This window comes from Coturnix japonica, chromosome 31 (genome assembly GCF_054131305.1).
Source record: "Coturnix japonica strain WE chromosome 31, WE-NBRP24, whole genome shotgun sequence".
NCBI classification, from domain to species: Eukaryota; Metazoa; Chordata; class Aves; order Galliformes; family Phasianidae; genus Coturnix; species Coturnix japonica.
The window spans coordinates 2,731,620-2,743,769 of record NC_140693.1 but is presented as its reverse complement, the minus strand read 5'-3'; the positions used below and the strand labels follow the sequence as shown (position 1 = coordinate 2,743,769).

At 44.5% G+C, this 12,150-nt stretch overlaps 1 protein-coding gene and 1 long non-coding RNA gene across 2 annotated transcripts; both read right to left on the bottom strand.

The window, feature by feature from the left end:
• Window positions 1-3,473: 3,473 nt before the first annotated feature.
• Window positions 3,474-4,290, bottom strand: LOC146755620 (uncharacterized). The gene is made up of 2 exons (XR_014937952.1): window positions 4,162-4,290; window positions 3,474-3,785 (listed from the first exon to the last, which is right to left on the bottom strand). It is a non-coding gene; the product is annotated as an uncharacterized LOC146755620 (long non-coding RNA).
• Window positions 4,291-6,417: 2,127 nt separating this feature from the next.
• On the bottom strand, window positions 6,418-10,654 carry LOC146755619 (hydroxysteroid dehydrogenase-like protein 2). Its single transcript, XM_085525330.1, has 4 exons — window positions 10,576-10,654; window positions 8,971-9,089; window positions 8,309-8,407; window positions 6,418-6,637 (listed from the first exon to the last, which is right to left on the bottom strand). Exons 1-4 carry the CDS (start codon window positions 10,590-10,592, stop codon window positions 6,426-6,428), a joined length of 447 nt encoding a protein of 148 aa, XP_085381456.1. The 5' UTR covers window positions 10,593-10,654; the 3' UTR covers window positions 6,418-6,425.
• Window positions 10,655-12,150: the final 1,496 nt, after the last annotated feature.

Sequence of the window (12,150 nt, the reverse complement as noted above, 5' to 3'; positions counted from 1 at the left end):
TGGCATTCCTTCAACTGCACCACTCAGCTTAGTGTCATCATGCACACACACCCATGTGGACAAATTCTGTATAATCATCTCCTCACTTTGGTGATAAAATCTCCCCGAAGAAGGATCCTGCAGCTCCACCATGGAACCTTCTAACTGAGGAAGAGGACCTTTGGTGAAGAAAAGAGCACTTGGGCAGTATGAGTCTCCAAGCACATGTGCTTCGTGTCTCCAGGCTGCTGCTGAGACCCAAAGGTGCTGTAAATCCATATAACTACCTTCGCTTTTGCAGTATGACTGAATTAGGCACAGAAATATGGATAAAAGAGGCATTAAAATCAGAGCAGTTGGCCTTCAAGGCACACAGCTTTCAAAATGGCTTGGAGAGCAGAGCAAACTCTTTGCAAGTAACTATTACCACACAGTTCCATTTGGCTAAGTCAAAACATGTGCATTCTATTCGAGTATGATGATCTTTTCATGCAGTTTATAACTGTAAAAAGGTATGTTTCAACTTGGGGAGAGGGGAGCTGTGGTGAGAGCCATGGTTTGGAATCCTTCAGGGTCAGCATGCTTATCTGTGAGTCTGAGGGAGACGCCTCCAGGCCAAAGCAGGTGCTACAGAGAGAAAGGTTTGACACAAATGGTTTTATTTGACTGCTAGAGACAAATGAGTAGGAAGAAGCTATGATTTCTTTGCTGACTGCTGGTAAATCAGAACTGCAGACTGTAGGAGAGCTTAAAGGAGCAGTAGTAGGAGTGTGAATGAATGCTCTCTGTTCTGCACTAGGATGGATGTGTGACCAGCATGACATACCAATCTTCCACTCCCAAATCATGCTTTCCTGGAGGGCCTTCAAAACACTCTCACTGAGCCAAAAAAGACACTTTCTGGGCAGGGAAGGTCCCCAGAATGCCCATAGCCCCACCTGAGCACCTGACACTGGCACTCTGTGCCTGCCTCACTGAGCCTCTTTGTATTTTCACCTCTGCCCAGCATCATGTAGAAGGGCTGCCAAGGGCTGTGTGCCTGCATGCTCCCCTTGTGACAGCATTGTGTTGTAGGTGCCAACAAAGGGAAAGCACGGACAGTGCAAAGTAGCTGATAATTGCATTAAATGGGACTGTTTTGGCAGCACTTTGATTGTGTGCTGAACATACTTACACGGATCTTCATTAATTTAGGGGCTGAAGAGAGGCTGCAGCTCATTGCACAACATTCAGAGGTTCCCTCCCACATGCAAACGCATCTTTTGAAAAGCCAAGCCTTGATCTCGTTTGAGGTACCTTAGAAAATGTAACTGCAGTGGATCTGCTGAAGCTGAATTACTTGTGGAGAGAACATATTACATGTCTTCCCTTAGATCTAGTCACTAGTTATCTCACATGTGCTGTTGTATTAGACAGAAAAAGCACAAAATGGTGTACTTCCTCTTGTTCCAAAGGAAGTGACAGTCGTTATTCTTTCCAGCAAATCTAATTGCATCAATTGTTTCTCACACAATACTCACAATTAAGGTTTCCAAAAGAACAGCTAAACTATAAAGCAGAGGGGAGCTGTTATTCACAGGTGTTGGATTAGATCTAATTTATGAGTGTAGCAGAAGCTACTTAGATGCGGGTGCTTAAAGCACATTCCTTCCCCCTATATTCTGAAAGAGTACTTAGACCACTCAAGGATATTTCAATACCCTGAGCTTTTCCTGGAAATGCTTGAATATGGCGTAGGCAAACGAGAGATAAAGGAGAATCTTATAGCACAGGCAGATGACTAATGATGGTGCAAGCCATAAAAAAACACAGGACTACTAACAAGGGAATGGAGATCAGCTGAGTAACCAAAAGAACAGGGTTTCAAATATTCATTTTTACACAAATGCAATTGTGATAGAGTAGGTGCCTTATTCCGAGGGAAGGCAGAAAGTGAGATAGAGTAAAAGCTCTGCACTGTGCTGGTCACAGCACATTCAGCATTTTGCAAGCAGCTCCCAGCTGCATAGAATTGAGCAACACACCCATGAGCAGCCCACAGCACTGGAGGTGCTGCTGCCCTGCTGTCACCTACAGGTTGTGCTTAACAGTACTACTATATGTGAATACTTATGCTGCAGCTCTCTCCAGCTCCTCCAGATCTGAGCAAGACTGGATCAAAGAAGGGTAAGGTGCCCTGTTTTTTGAGGCAGCAAGGTTTTTTATTCATAGGGGAAAAGAGGTGTAGTCCAACATGAACATGTGCCTCTAAAATCGTTGTCAGTCTTCAAGGGAGGGAGCTGGAATTTCATCTGATTAATTTTTCCCCACTCTCAGTTCTCAGGAGGGTCACCGGCTGAGGAACTGGCAAAACTCTTTTCCCATTTTGTTTTCAACCTTTACCTTTTGTCAGCTCACTCTGCATCTTCTAGATCCCAGCCACCCCCAGTTTCCAAACACACCACCTTCTCACCCATCCTCTGCTCATACATGAGGTACCGCCAGCTGATGTTTATTCAGCTCAGAGAACAGCAGCGTATCTAACGGTCTTTAGTTATTAACACAAAAATCTTACCATGTGCTCACACCAAGACAATCTGGTACCATCACCCTTTCAGGTCATGCAGCAAAGCACTTGTTTGACTGCTTTTGAAAGATTCTTTTTCTTGCACTATCCCCTCAATACTCTTCATGTTATCTAGATGAGAACAAGCCACATCTGCTTACATCTCCTTCCAGATGTAACAGCCCTGGCAATCCTAAGGCATACTTCCTGATTGCACTGCTGCAACCAGCATTACACATACAGTATTGCATAATGTAGCCAAGTGTGGGAACAACCACACAGCCACAGGCAAGATGTCACCTCAAAAGGAAAGTTCGTTCATGTTTTTCATGGCGCTGGGACTGCAGAGTGCATAAGTGAATTCAACATTCTCTGTATTATTACCAGAATTCAACAGGGATAGAACCTTTACAGCACAAATAATTTTGTTTGAGCACAGGCTTTGAAGACTATAAACTATTTGACCATTGCACGAGTTAGAAAATAAATTCTAAGTCTTGAAATATTCTCTACATACTTAGGAGTAAAATGCCCTACATTTTGAGCAGTTCTGTTGGCAACACTGTGAGGTTGCTACCTCTGGCTTTGCACGTGCTCTTGAACCAGGAGGAGGATCTGTGCTCTTGTCCACTTAGAGAGCATTTGTGCTTTTTCTCATGAGTTTCCATTCTTTCCATGCTAAAGAGGGAAGGTGATGTGCCTGTAAACATGTTGTAGTTTAAACCTTCTGGTGCTGCACGCAGGTGCTGTGGGAGGGATTACCTTGTTTGTGGCAGTCTGGGCTGGGGGTGTGTTTGTGTGAAGATCTGCAAGGTGATATTTGCTCCTCCCAGACTTCTTATGGGACATGCACGCATGCAAGCAAATATGTAAAAGAAAACCCACTTCAGGTGTGTTGCATTGCTCCAAAGGAGTGTAAGAAAGGAAAACACCAGTTACATAATAGAAGTATTCTCAAGAAGGAATTGTTTAATCACAAACACCTTTCAGTCTTAATAAAACTAAATTAGATCTTCTCTAACAGATCAGCATTTTATCCACAGTTGTTATACACACAAAAAAAAGAGAAAAAAGTAGATTATCGTTTTAAAATGTAGCATTGCTATTATAAAAGAAAGGCTGGATGTTCTGCTGGTACAGCTTCTCCCTCACAGTTTAGCATTAAACTGTGTCAGCATCTTCTCTAGCTTCAATGCTAGTGCCATGTTACCTTTAATCCTTAATTTTCCTGACATGAAGGCCATGGTTGGCTTTAGTTTACCTAAAAAGAAGACACAGAATCATCAGGAAAAGGAAAGGAACTGGAGATTGCGATATCATATAGTAGTTACTTTGCTACCAAGTTCTACTGTAAAAGCATCAGAAAAGAGGTTCAACAGATTGACTGGATGCTTTCTGAAGCTACGCTCTGAAAAGTTCAATAGCTACTGAACAAAGCAGTAGATATTTTTATTATAAAATCATGGACTCACAGAGTGACTTACGTTGGAAGGGAATTTAAAGGCCATGCACTTCCAGCTACAGCTCATCCAATTCCAAGACCACAAAGAGAGGTGAGCCTGTCAGCTCATCCATCAGCAAGATGTTTCCTGCCACCAGTAGCTGCCTCAGTTCTGCCAAACCCGTTTGTTACTCACCAGTGAACATCTTCACAAAGTCGCCACTCGACATGCTCATCACAACATCAGCTGCTGCAGGAGGCTTCCCAAACCCAGCACTCCCACTGCTGGTTTTCAGGTCAAGGTACCAAGTGCCTCCTTCATCACCTGAGTGGAACAGGGAGAACCTGTGGCAGCACCACAAGGACTGATGTGCCCTGCCCTTTGCTACCCCCGCCTGCTTTTCTCTCCCATCTTCGTGCTAGACGTGCTGGAGGTGCTGTGCCAGAAGCTGCCCCGCGCTCTCTGTGCAGACAAGGTCAGCCCCAGCAGATGCCCCACAGTGCCACAGTGTCAGGGGACAAGGCAGTGGCTGCTGGTGGAGCTGGAGGCAGCAGGGGTTTGGAACAGAACTACCATGCTGACCCTGTGCAGCACGGCCAGCAGGGTGACACAGCAGAAATGAAACACCAGGAAAACACACCACAGTCCCCAAAAGAGCAGCACATGCTGCTGATGCAGAAAGCATCTCCCTGTGACAACAGCAGCAGGGTAAATCCCACATGTGCTGAAGTTGGCTCTGAAAGGCAGCATCTTATAGAGCACACCCAAAGATGTCCCTGTTCCTAGACCAGTTATAAAAGACAAGTATTTACATGTGAAAATACAGACTGACTCTTGCTAGAAAAGTGAGCATTTGAGAATTTTACAAGTGATGGTCTTACCTGACAATTCAAACTGAAAGACGCCCTGCGTGGATTTCACTATTTCTTTATTGAGTTCTCCCTGAATAACTCTGAATGTTTCTGCAACAGGCCCCGCTGAAGCTGATTCTTTATTAAGCTTGGCTCCACCTGATGCCTGTGAAGCACCTAAAAGAAACAGATGGATTCTCTGTAAAATGCTGGAACGCTCTATCTCACTTATCTTTCTAAGAATATATATGTTTTCAGCAGTTCTTCTGCAAAAGCTTCTCAGGTGTGAATCAATTCACTACTTTAATCAGCAACTTTCTACACTGCAGTGAATGTGCTCATTTAACATTAAGAAAGAGCATTTGCAATTTATAAGGCATGTAATGCTTAGCAGCCCCTAAAAGCCATGCAGAAGGTCAGTGTATCAGGAAATAATTATTCTACTCAGTGAATTGCTACTGTGTTGGAGATCTGGGCAGTTGGCAGTATCAGTTCCTGGCAGAAAAGTCTAAGTGCGCACTCACAAATAGTATTTTCAAGGGAACTGGGCTCTTTTCAAACTTAGCCTCTTTCTTTCCTGTATTTGTTTTGGCACTCCTATAAAACATATTCAGTATTCCTATTGCCCTCCAATAGAAACATCACTATTCTGAAAAAGTGAACCTGATGCTTTTGTAAAAAAACAACTTCTCTATTTCATCTTGTAGACATTCACATCATGTACGACTGTGAGAACTTCATGTAGGAATAGAAGCTTCTCAAGTTCTCACACTGCAAGAAAGATGTAACACTCCTGCAAAATATGCTGATTGCTTGTGATTTTTTTACAGCAATATTTACTCATAATCTTCATACCGCTTAACTCTGGTGGTAAAAAGCAAAAAGGTTGTTCAAAACAAGGTGCTGATTATGAACTGTGAAAGTTGCAGACTCTAAAGTCACTTCCATAAATCAAACAGCCCAAATACAAGAGATTTTGCCACATAGCTTGAATGTAGTCCAAAAGTAACTTGAAATAGAGGAGGCATTCATTATCATCACAAATAATCGACATGTACATGCAGAGGTTGCCCTTCCACGGCCTTCTGATTATGTGGCTGTCATGTCAGTTTCAGCATCCAAGAAGAAGTCAGGCATCAGGGGGTGACCTAAAGGGGAGTTGAACAATAACAGTAAGCCCAAGTAAGGGTGAACAGCACAAACAGGAATCCATTCTGAAGGCAACAGCACCTCAATTTACCAGTAAATGAACTACAGGTTGAAAGAAGACGAGGTGACATGTTTAGGTTCTGGTACATTTAAAATCAGACCCAGAAGCCTCTTACAAATTCAGTCAGAAACATCTGAAGATGAAGAAACACTATCTCACTATTTGGTAAATAGTAATACTTGCGCTTGTGGTGCAGGTCTATTTTCTTTTCGCTAATGGGTTTAAAATATATATATATATATATTTATATAGGCATTGATTATTAGAGCCTCAGTGGACTATTATGTGCTTTCCCAGAATCCACATTCTCAAACGTGAGGCAAAGCATCTTTTGACTGAGTCAAAGGAATATATCCATATTCCCCATATGGCCTTCCTTCCTTTGCAAACTTCTCATTTTAAAGATCTCTTTTACCTGGTGCAATTGCATAGACATCAAAATCCTTAACGCCTTCTTCTCTCAGTAGAACTTCATCAATAATGAAGTTTCCAGTGAAAGTTTTCGGCTTTGTTAAAATGCAATATGCAGCATCTGCAATTATGTCAGTTTTTCTGCACTGCTTCTCTATTCCGGATCCTCCCAGCACATCCATAGCAGCTGTATGTATGGCTGGAAAATTCAGAGGACAGGAAATTACAAGTTTAACACTAATGACATCACATACTCATCTCTTTGGCAAATGCATAAACTTTATTCTCCTCTCACATGAAAGTAAATCATGAGAAGACTAAACTGTGAAATACCATCAACCAGCGAAGAATGGTCAACCAGCAAACAATCCTCAAAGTGTAAAGATTCCCTTACTTGAAAAGTATTAAAGGAACCAAAAGAGGAATAAAGGGAAGAACTCCTTGTAATATTCATATTATTCAATGCTTCTATCAATACTTTCCACACAAAGACTTCCTCTGGCTTTATTCAGGACATGAAAAACTAACAGGACAACTATCTTTCTCAAAGTGAATGTGCATCAGCAATTAACATTTTCTGCAGCCATTACCATACTGAAAATCTCAATTTTAGCCCCACAATAACTTGTGAGATAACAAAGTGACTCTAAGTTAAAGATGAGAAACCCAATAGCACAAACTCAAACTTTTCCTGGCTTATGCTCCTCTACTTTCACATTACAGCCAATTATTATTGTTCTAAATATAGCAAAACTATGGGCAAAGACTGATATGAAAAACCATCTACTGTCCTGCAATCTGCACATCCTTCCATCTATTTCATACAAAGTGCTGCTGGTTTTCCATTAATTCATACATACAGCATCTTCCACTTTGACCCTGCAGTACCTCTACTACTCATTCACACTCTTACATTTGGCAGGCTACCTCTTTCACATTTAGTTAAATCGAGAGCTCGTAACATCTCACTATCAGCATATTTTCTTGTTTCAAGGAGCTGGATGAACCAATAGAACCATACTAGCACAGTGTCAATCTCCAGCATTGAAGCTGATCACATATATATGATGTTCTTTAAATTAAAAACTTTGTAATTGTAATGTAGATTCTACAGAAGTCACCTCTCTCACTCTCTAAAGTAGTTAACTTTTGTTTTGGCAGATAAACCTTTCAAAACAACATTTTTCTTCCTAGACTGAACATTACAAACTTTTATACTTCAGAACATGAACAGTTTTCATCAAGGAAACACCGATACATACAAATTTTGAAAGCTCACTTGCTGCTTCTAATGCTTTCAAGACACTGGTCTCTTTGTTCAGCAGCTACCAAACCTTCAACAGCAGCCCTGGTCCTCACTGACCCATGGACAATAAACTGGAGCTAGTATAAGATGGGCACACCAAGTTATTTTTCTGCTATGCGGCCCTTCAGTGTGCTGTGACTTGCAAGAAGTGTTGGATGGTTGTGTGAAAAAGCAATTGATTTCCCACTCAGCCAAAACTTTTTTTTTTTTTACATCTACAGAGGTACATATCTTGTCAGCTTCATCTATTTCCTGGCAATCTAACTAGCTGGGGATTCTAAATATTGACATAAATGTCCAATACTACTCAGGGATGGTGTGCAAACCAAAGTTTGAGTCATGTTGAAAGGAGCAGTGACAAGACAGGAGAAAAAGCAGAATGTGCTCAGGCTGAAGGCAAGTTTAAGTGAAAACAGGAAGGCAACAGTGAGAACTAGGAAAGAAAGCCAATACCCACACAACATCTTTGATCACAAAAAAATACACAGAAGTGCTCGGTGTTCTGAATCAGTCCTAAATAAGACCACCTGTATAGGACAAAACACAACAATTCAAAATAATCACCTGTTTTAGGCCATAAAGCATTGACAGCAACTTCTCCTTTAAATTCTTCTGCCATTCCCAAGACACACATGGACATGCCATATTTACAAATTGTGTAGGCTACAAAAAGCACACAAAAATCCCATATTTAGTAGGATACATATTTAGTCTACACATAGAATTTTACTTTTGAAGGATGTAAGTCACGGAAAAATCAACTTTCTGGGGTCAAAGCATCATCTTCCTAGAGTACAGAAACTCTCCCAGCTCCTACCACCCCCTTCAGATACAAACTGACCCTTTTACATGAGTATTGAATTGGGGAGGGAAAAAAAAAAGGAAAAAAGCATGTTGTTAATCCTTTTTGTATACTCTGAGAATGGGATGTTGCAGAGAAGGAACATGGACTTGCAAGAGGAGTTTAACCATGTTCCAAGTGTTGAAGTTTAAAAGATAATGCACAGGTTTAAGATGAGCAACATATGTTCTAGCCCAAAGACGCAATTGGGGCCTCCTTCACTCCTCAAAGATAATTTCTATTTAAAAAGACAGCAATGAGCTTTATCGCTATCAAATCAAATGTGGAAGCATAGAGAAAAAAAGATTTTGCCTTCCTATCTCTATTGGGAATAGAAAACATGGTGTAGTATTAAGAAATCCTATGAAAAACTCTTAACTCTTACCTGCAGAACCTTCTTGGAAATATAAGCCTTTCACCACCACTGAAGACTTTTTGTACAATAATCCAAGGCTGCCCACAACAGAACTGCTGCATTCTCCAAAAGCAGAAAAGGAGTGACTTCTAAAAACAACAAAACCAACCAATTCTAACGTTTTGATACTCAGTGCAGCTCTCTGTAATTTAATTCTTTTGGCCCTCTGAACACAGAGGACCAGTAGCTCAACACGCTGTAAAGGCAAAGTCCAGGATCACAATCCCAATGCAGGGTGCCAAAGACAAGAGCCAAAAATCAGATTTTCAAAAATGACCATGATTTTCCTTAAGGCTTTCACAGTAAAACTCAGTTTGCAAGTAACTGCATTTAACCCAATAAATCCCCACAAGTCTGTCCAACCAACCAGCAGGCTGACACAGCTGTGCAAACGACTTGTGACTGAGCCCCTGTGTACAAAGGTGTCACACAGAGTGGAAGCACCAGTGAGATAAAAAGGAACTGGGAATATTGCATGAGCATATCAGCACAGTGTGAGGAGAACCAAAGTTCACCTGCAGCTGAGACTTGCAAGGGAAGCCAGTGGCAACTTGTTTATCTGCTATAATGTGGGTAGGAAGAGCATGAACAAGGGAAAGGCGTTGCTGAGTGGCATGGGTGATTCAGTGAGAGCAGACACTGGTAGTGCCTTGCTTAGGAACATGGTTTACCAGGACATGAGAAACTAGCCATAGATGAGAGGTAATCTTAGAACTTGGAAGGTTGGAAAAGACAATATAGTCCAACCTTCAACCCATCCCCACTATGGCCACTAAACCATGTCCTTCAGTGCCACATCTAAACCCTTCCTGAACATCACCAGGGATGGTGACTTCAGCACTTCCCTGGGCAGCATGTTCCAATGCATCATCAATCTCAGTAGGTAAAATCAAGCCTGGTGAACCTGATTGACTTCTGTGATAGAATGAAAGGATTTGAGGCCAAAGTGATAACAGCTGATACCATTCACATTAGCAAGGCTTTCATTACCATCTCTCAAAATACTTTTGTATCCAAGTAAATACATAATAGTCTGGATGGTTGAACAGCCTAAGGGGTAAGAGAAATGTTAACTGGACAGGTTCAGGGAGTTAGAATCATGCAGGTGGGCTCCTTTTGCAGCAGGCACGGCCGCAACCAGGGCAGCCCACAGGCTGCACCGTGGGCGCTTTCTGCACTCGTACAGGATCTCATGACTACTGCTTGCAACACACGGGAACGAATAAGGTCAACGTATGTCCCCGTTCATTAGCAGTGCAGAAATAACGCCGCAGCAGTCACTCAATTCAGATTCCACAGCACACCCACAGCCGCACTTTGCCCTCCGGATGTGCACACAGCTCGGCCCGTGAGCAAACAGCACCGAGCGGGACTCCGGGTCCGACCCAGCCGCTCCGGGGCCACCGTGCCCGGCCGTGGCCTCCACCCCGCGTCCCATCACTCTCAAGGGGCTGCGGAGCACGCGTCTGTCCCTCCGCCCGGCCCCGGCCCCGGCCCCAGCTCTGCCCTGGCAGCTCCTGTGGCTCGGAGCTCGCGGCCTCGCCGAAGGAAGGGGGAAAGCCCAGGTTGCCTTACCCAGTGTTGGGCAGCATGGCGGCATGGCCATGGGGCGGCTGTCGGCTCGGCACGGGACGCGCTCCACGCTCACACCGCCCTCCGCACAGCCGCGGCCCGGGGAGCCGGGCGGAGCCAGGGCCGAGAGGGGCAGGATGAGGGGAGGGTGATGGAAGTATCGGGATGAGTTCCCTGCGGGAGTACACCTCGTTCAACCAAGCCAAAGCCTTGCACGTTTTCACTGGCAAAATTAAAATCGCATCTGAGATCTCGCCCTCAAGGAAAGGAGTGAATGACCAAACTGAAGTGACAACTGAAACGATTTATTATTGAAACAACCTGTCCTTATAACTATCTGTCTATCCACTACCACCTCAGGCCACTATGCGGGCGCCGACATGACCCCACTGTAGGGCGCTCACTCATCATCTTCATCATAGTTATCTTCATCGGTGCGCAGCCAGCAGCCTTCCTCTACCCAGACAGAGCTGGTGAAAGGTGGGCGCTGCGGGTCCTCCCAAGGCTCCCACTCCTCTGGCATCACCGTGACTTCATGCTGTATGTTCACCGTGAGCGATAAGGAGTGGAAAAGCAGGCCGGCCTCAGGAGCACACTGCTCTTGCTCTCTTGGGTGCCAGGGAAGTTCCTGCAGCGCTGGGTTGCGTGGCAAGCTGTCTCCCATGTAAGATGAAGCGGTGAACGACAAGGAAGTACAAATGTCTCCAGGGCTCCAGCCGCTGTTTGGTGGCAGCAGGGACGGGTCCAGAGGCTGGTTCATTCCCCAAGCTGCTGCAGCACGCATTGGCCGGCTGTGAAAGGCTCGAGCTCGACGTCGGCTGCGGTTTCTCCTTCGGCGCTTGGGAGGCCGGGGTCCCCTGGCTGCAGCCGCCTGGGTGCTGGCTGCCGGACCCGCTGCCTGCAGGCAGCCCCTGCGGGAGCAGGAGCAGCAGCAGCAGCAGGAGCAGCAGCAGGGGCCCGTCTCGGCTCTCCTTCTCTGGGCAGATCTCAGCCTGCGCTGCTCGAGGAGCCGAGAGCTCTCTCCTCCGAAGTCTGGGTTCCAGTTGACGAGAGGCTGCAAAAGGCAAAGGAGAAGAGTCAGTTGTTATCACCTTGCGCTTGAAAGACAGCAAGGTACAGGAGATTTTCAATTGCTAAAGACGGACATGGGAGTGAGCAGCATCACGAGCCGATCCTTGACCACCTCTTGCAGGGTGGGAGCGTCTTTGCTCAGTCCAATTGAAGTTTGTCCTTGCAGACATTTCTGCGACAAAGCGGTTTTCGCTGTGCCACTCGGCAAGTGAAATCCTTCTGAACACCCTGGGGGTTCTGATGGGGTGTCATTGTGATGGCACGTGTTTGTGATGGGGGCTTCGGCCACTCCCAACATGGAGTCACAATGATCACCCCAAGGTGATGCCCAGCCCTTTTCACCAGAGCTGTGCTCTGTCCTTTCATCCCCATCTTGTCTCAATGCAGTGCTGCTTATAAATCAGATTATAAATCAGATATAATTCCATGGGCTTTTCTGAACTCTCATGATCTGCAAACAAGAAGAGAGCAAGAGTTTCTACTGCTTTGTCCAGTATTTAATGAAAT

Excerpts from the sequence above, each read along its gene's own strand:
- LOC146755619 (XM_085525330.1), bottom strand. Across the intron at positions 8,408-8,970 it reads TTTCCAAGAAGGTTCTGCAG|CCTACACAATTTGTAAATAT; the intron begins GTAAGAGTTAAG and ends TGCTTTTTGTAG. Across the intron at positions 6,638-8,308 it reads TGCTTTATGGCCTAAAACAG|CCATACATACAGCTGCTATG; the intron begins GTGATTATTTTG and ends TGAATTTTCCAG.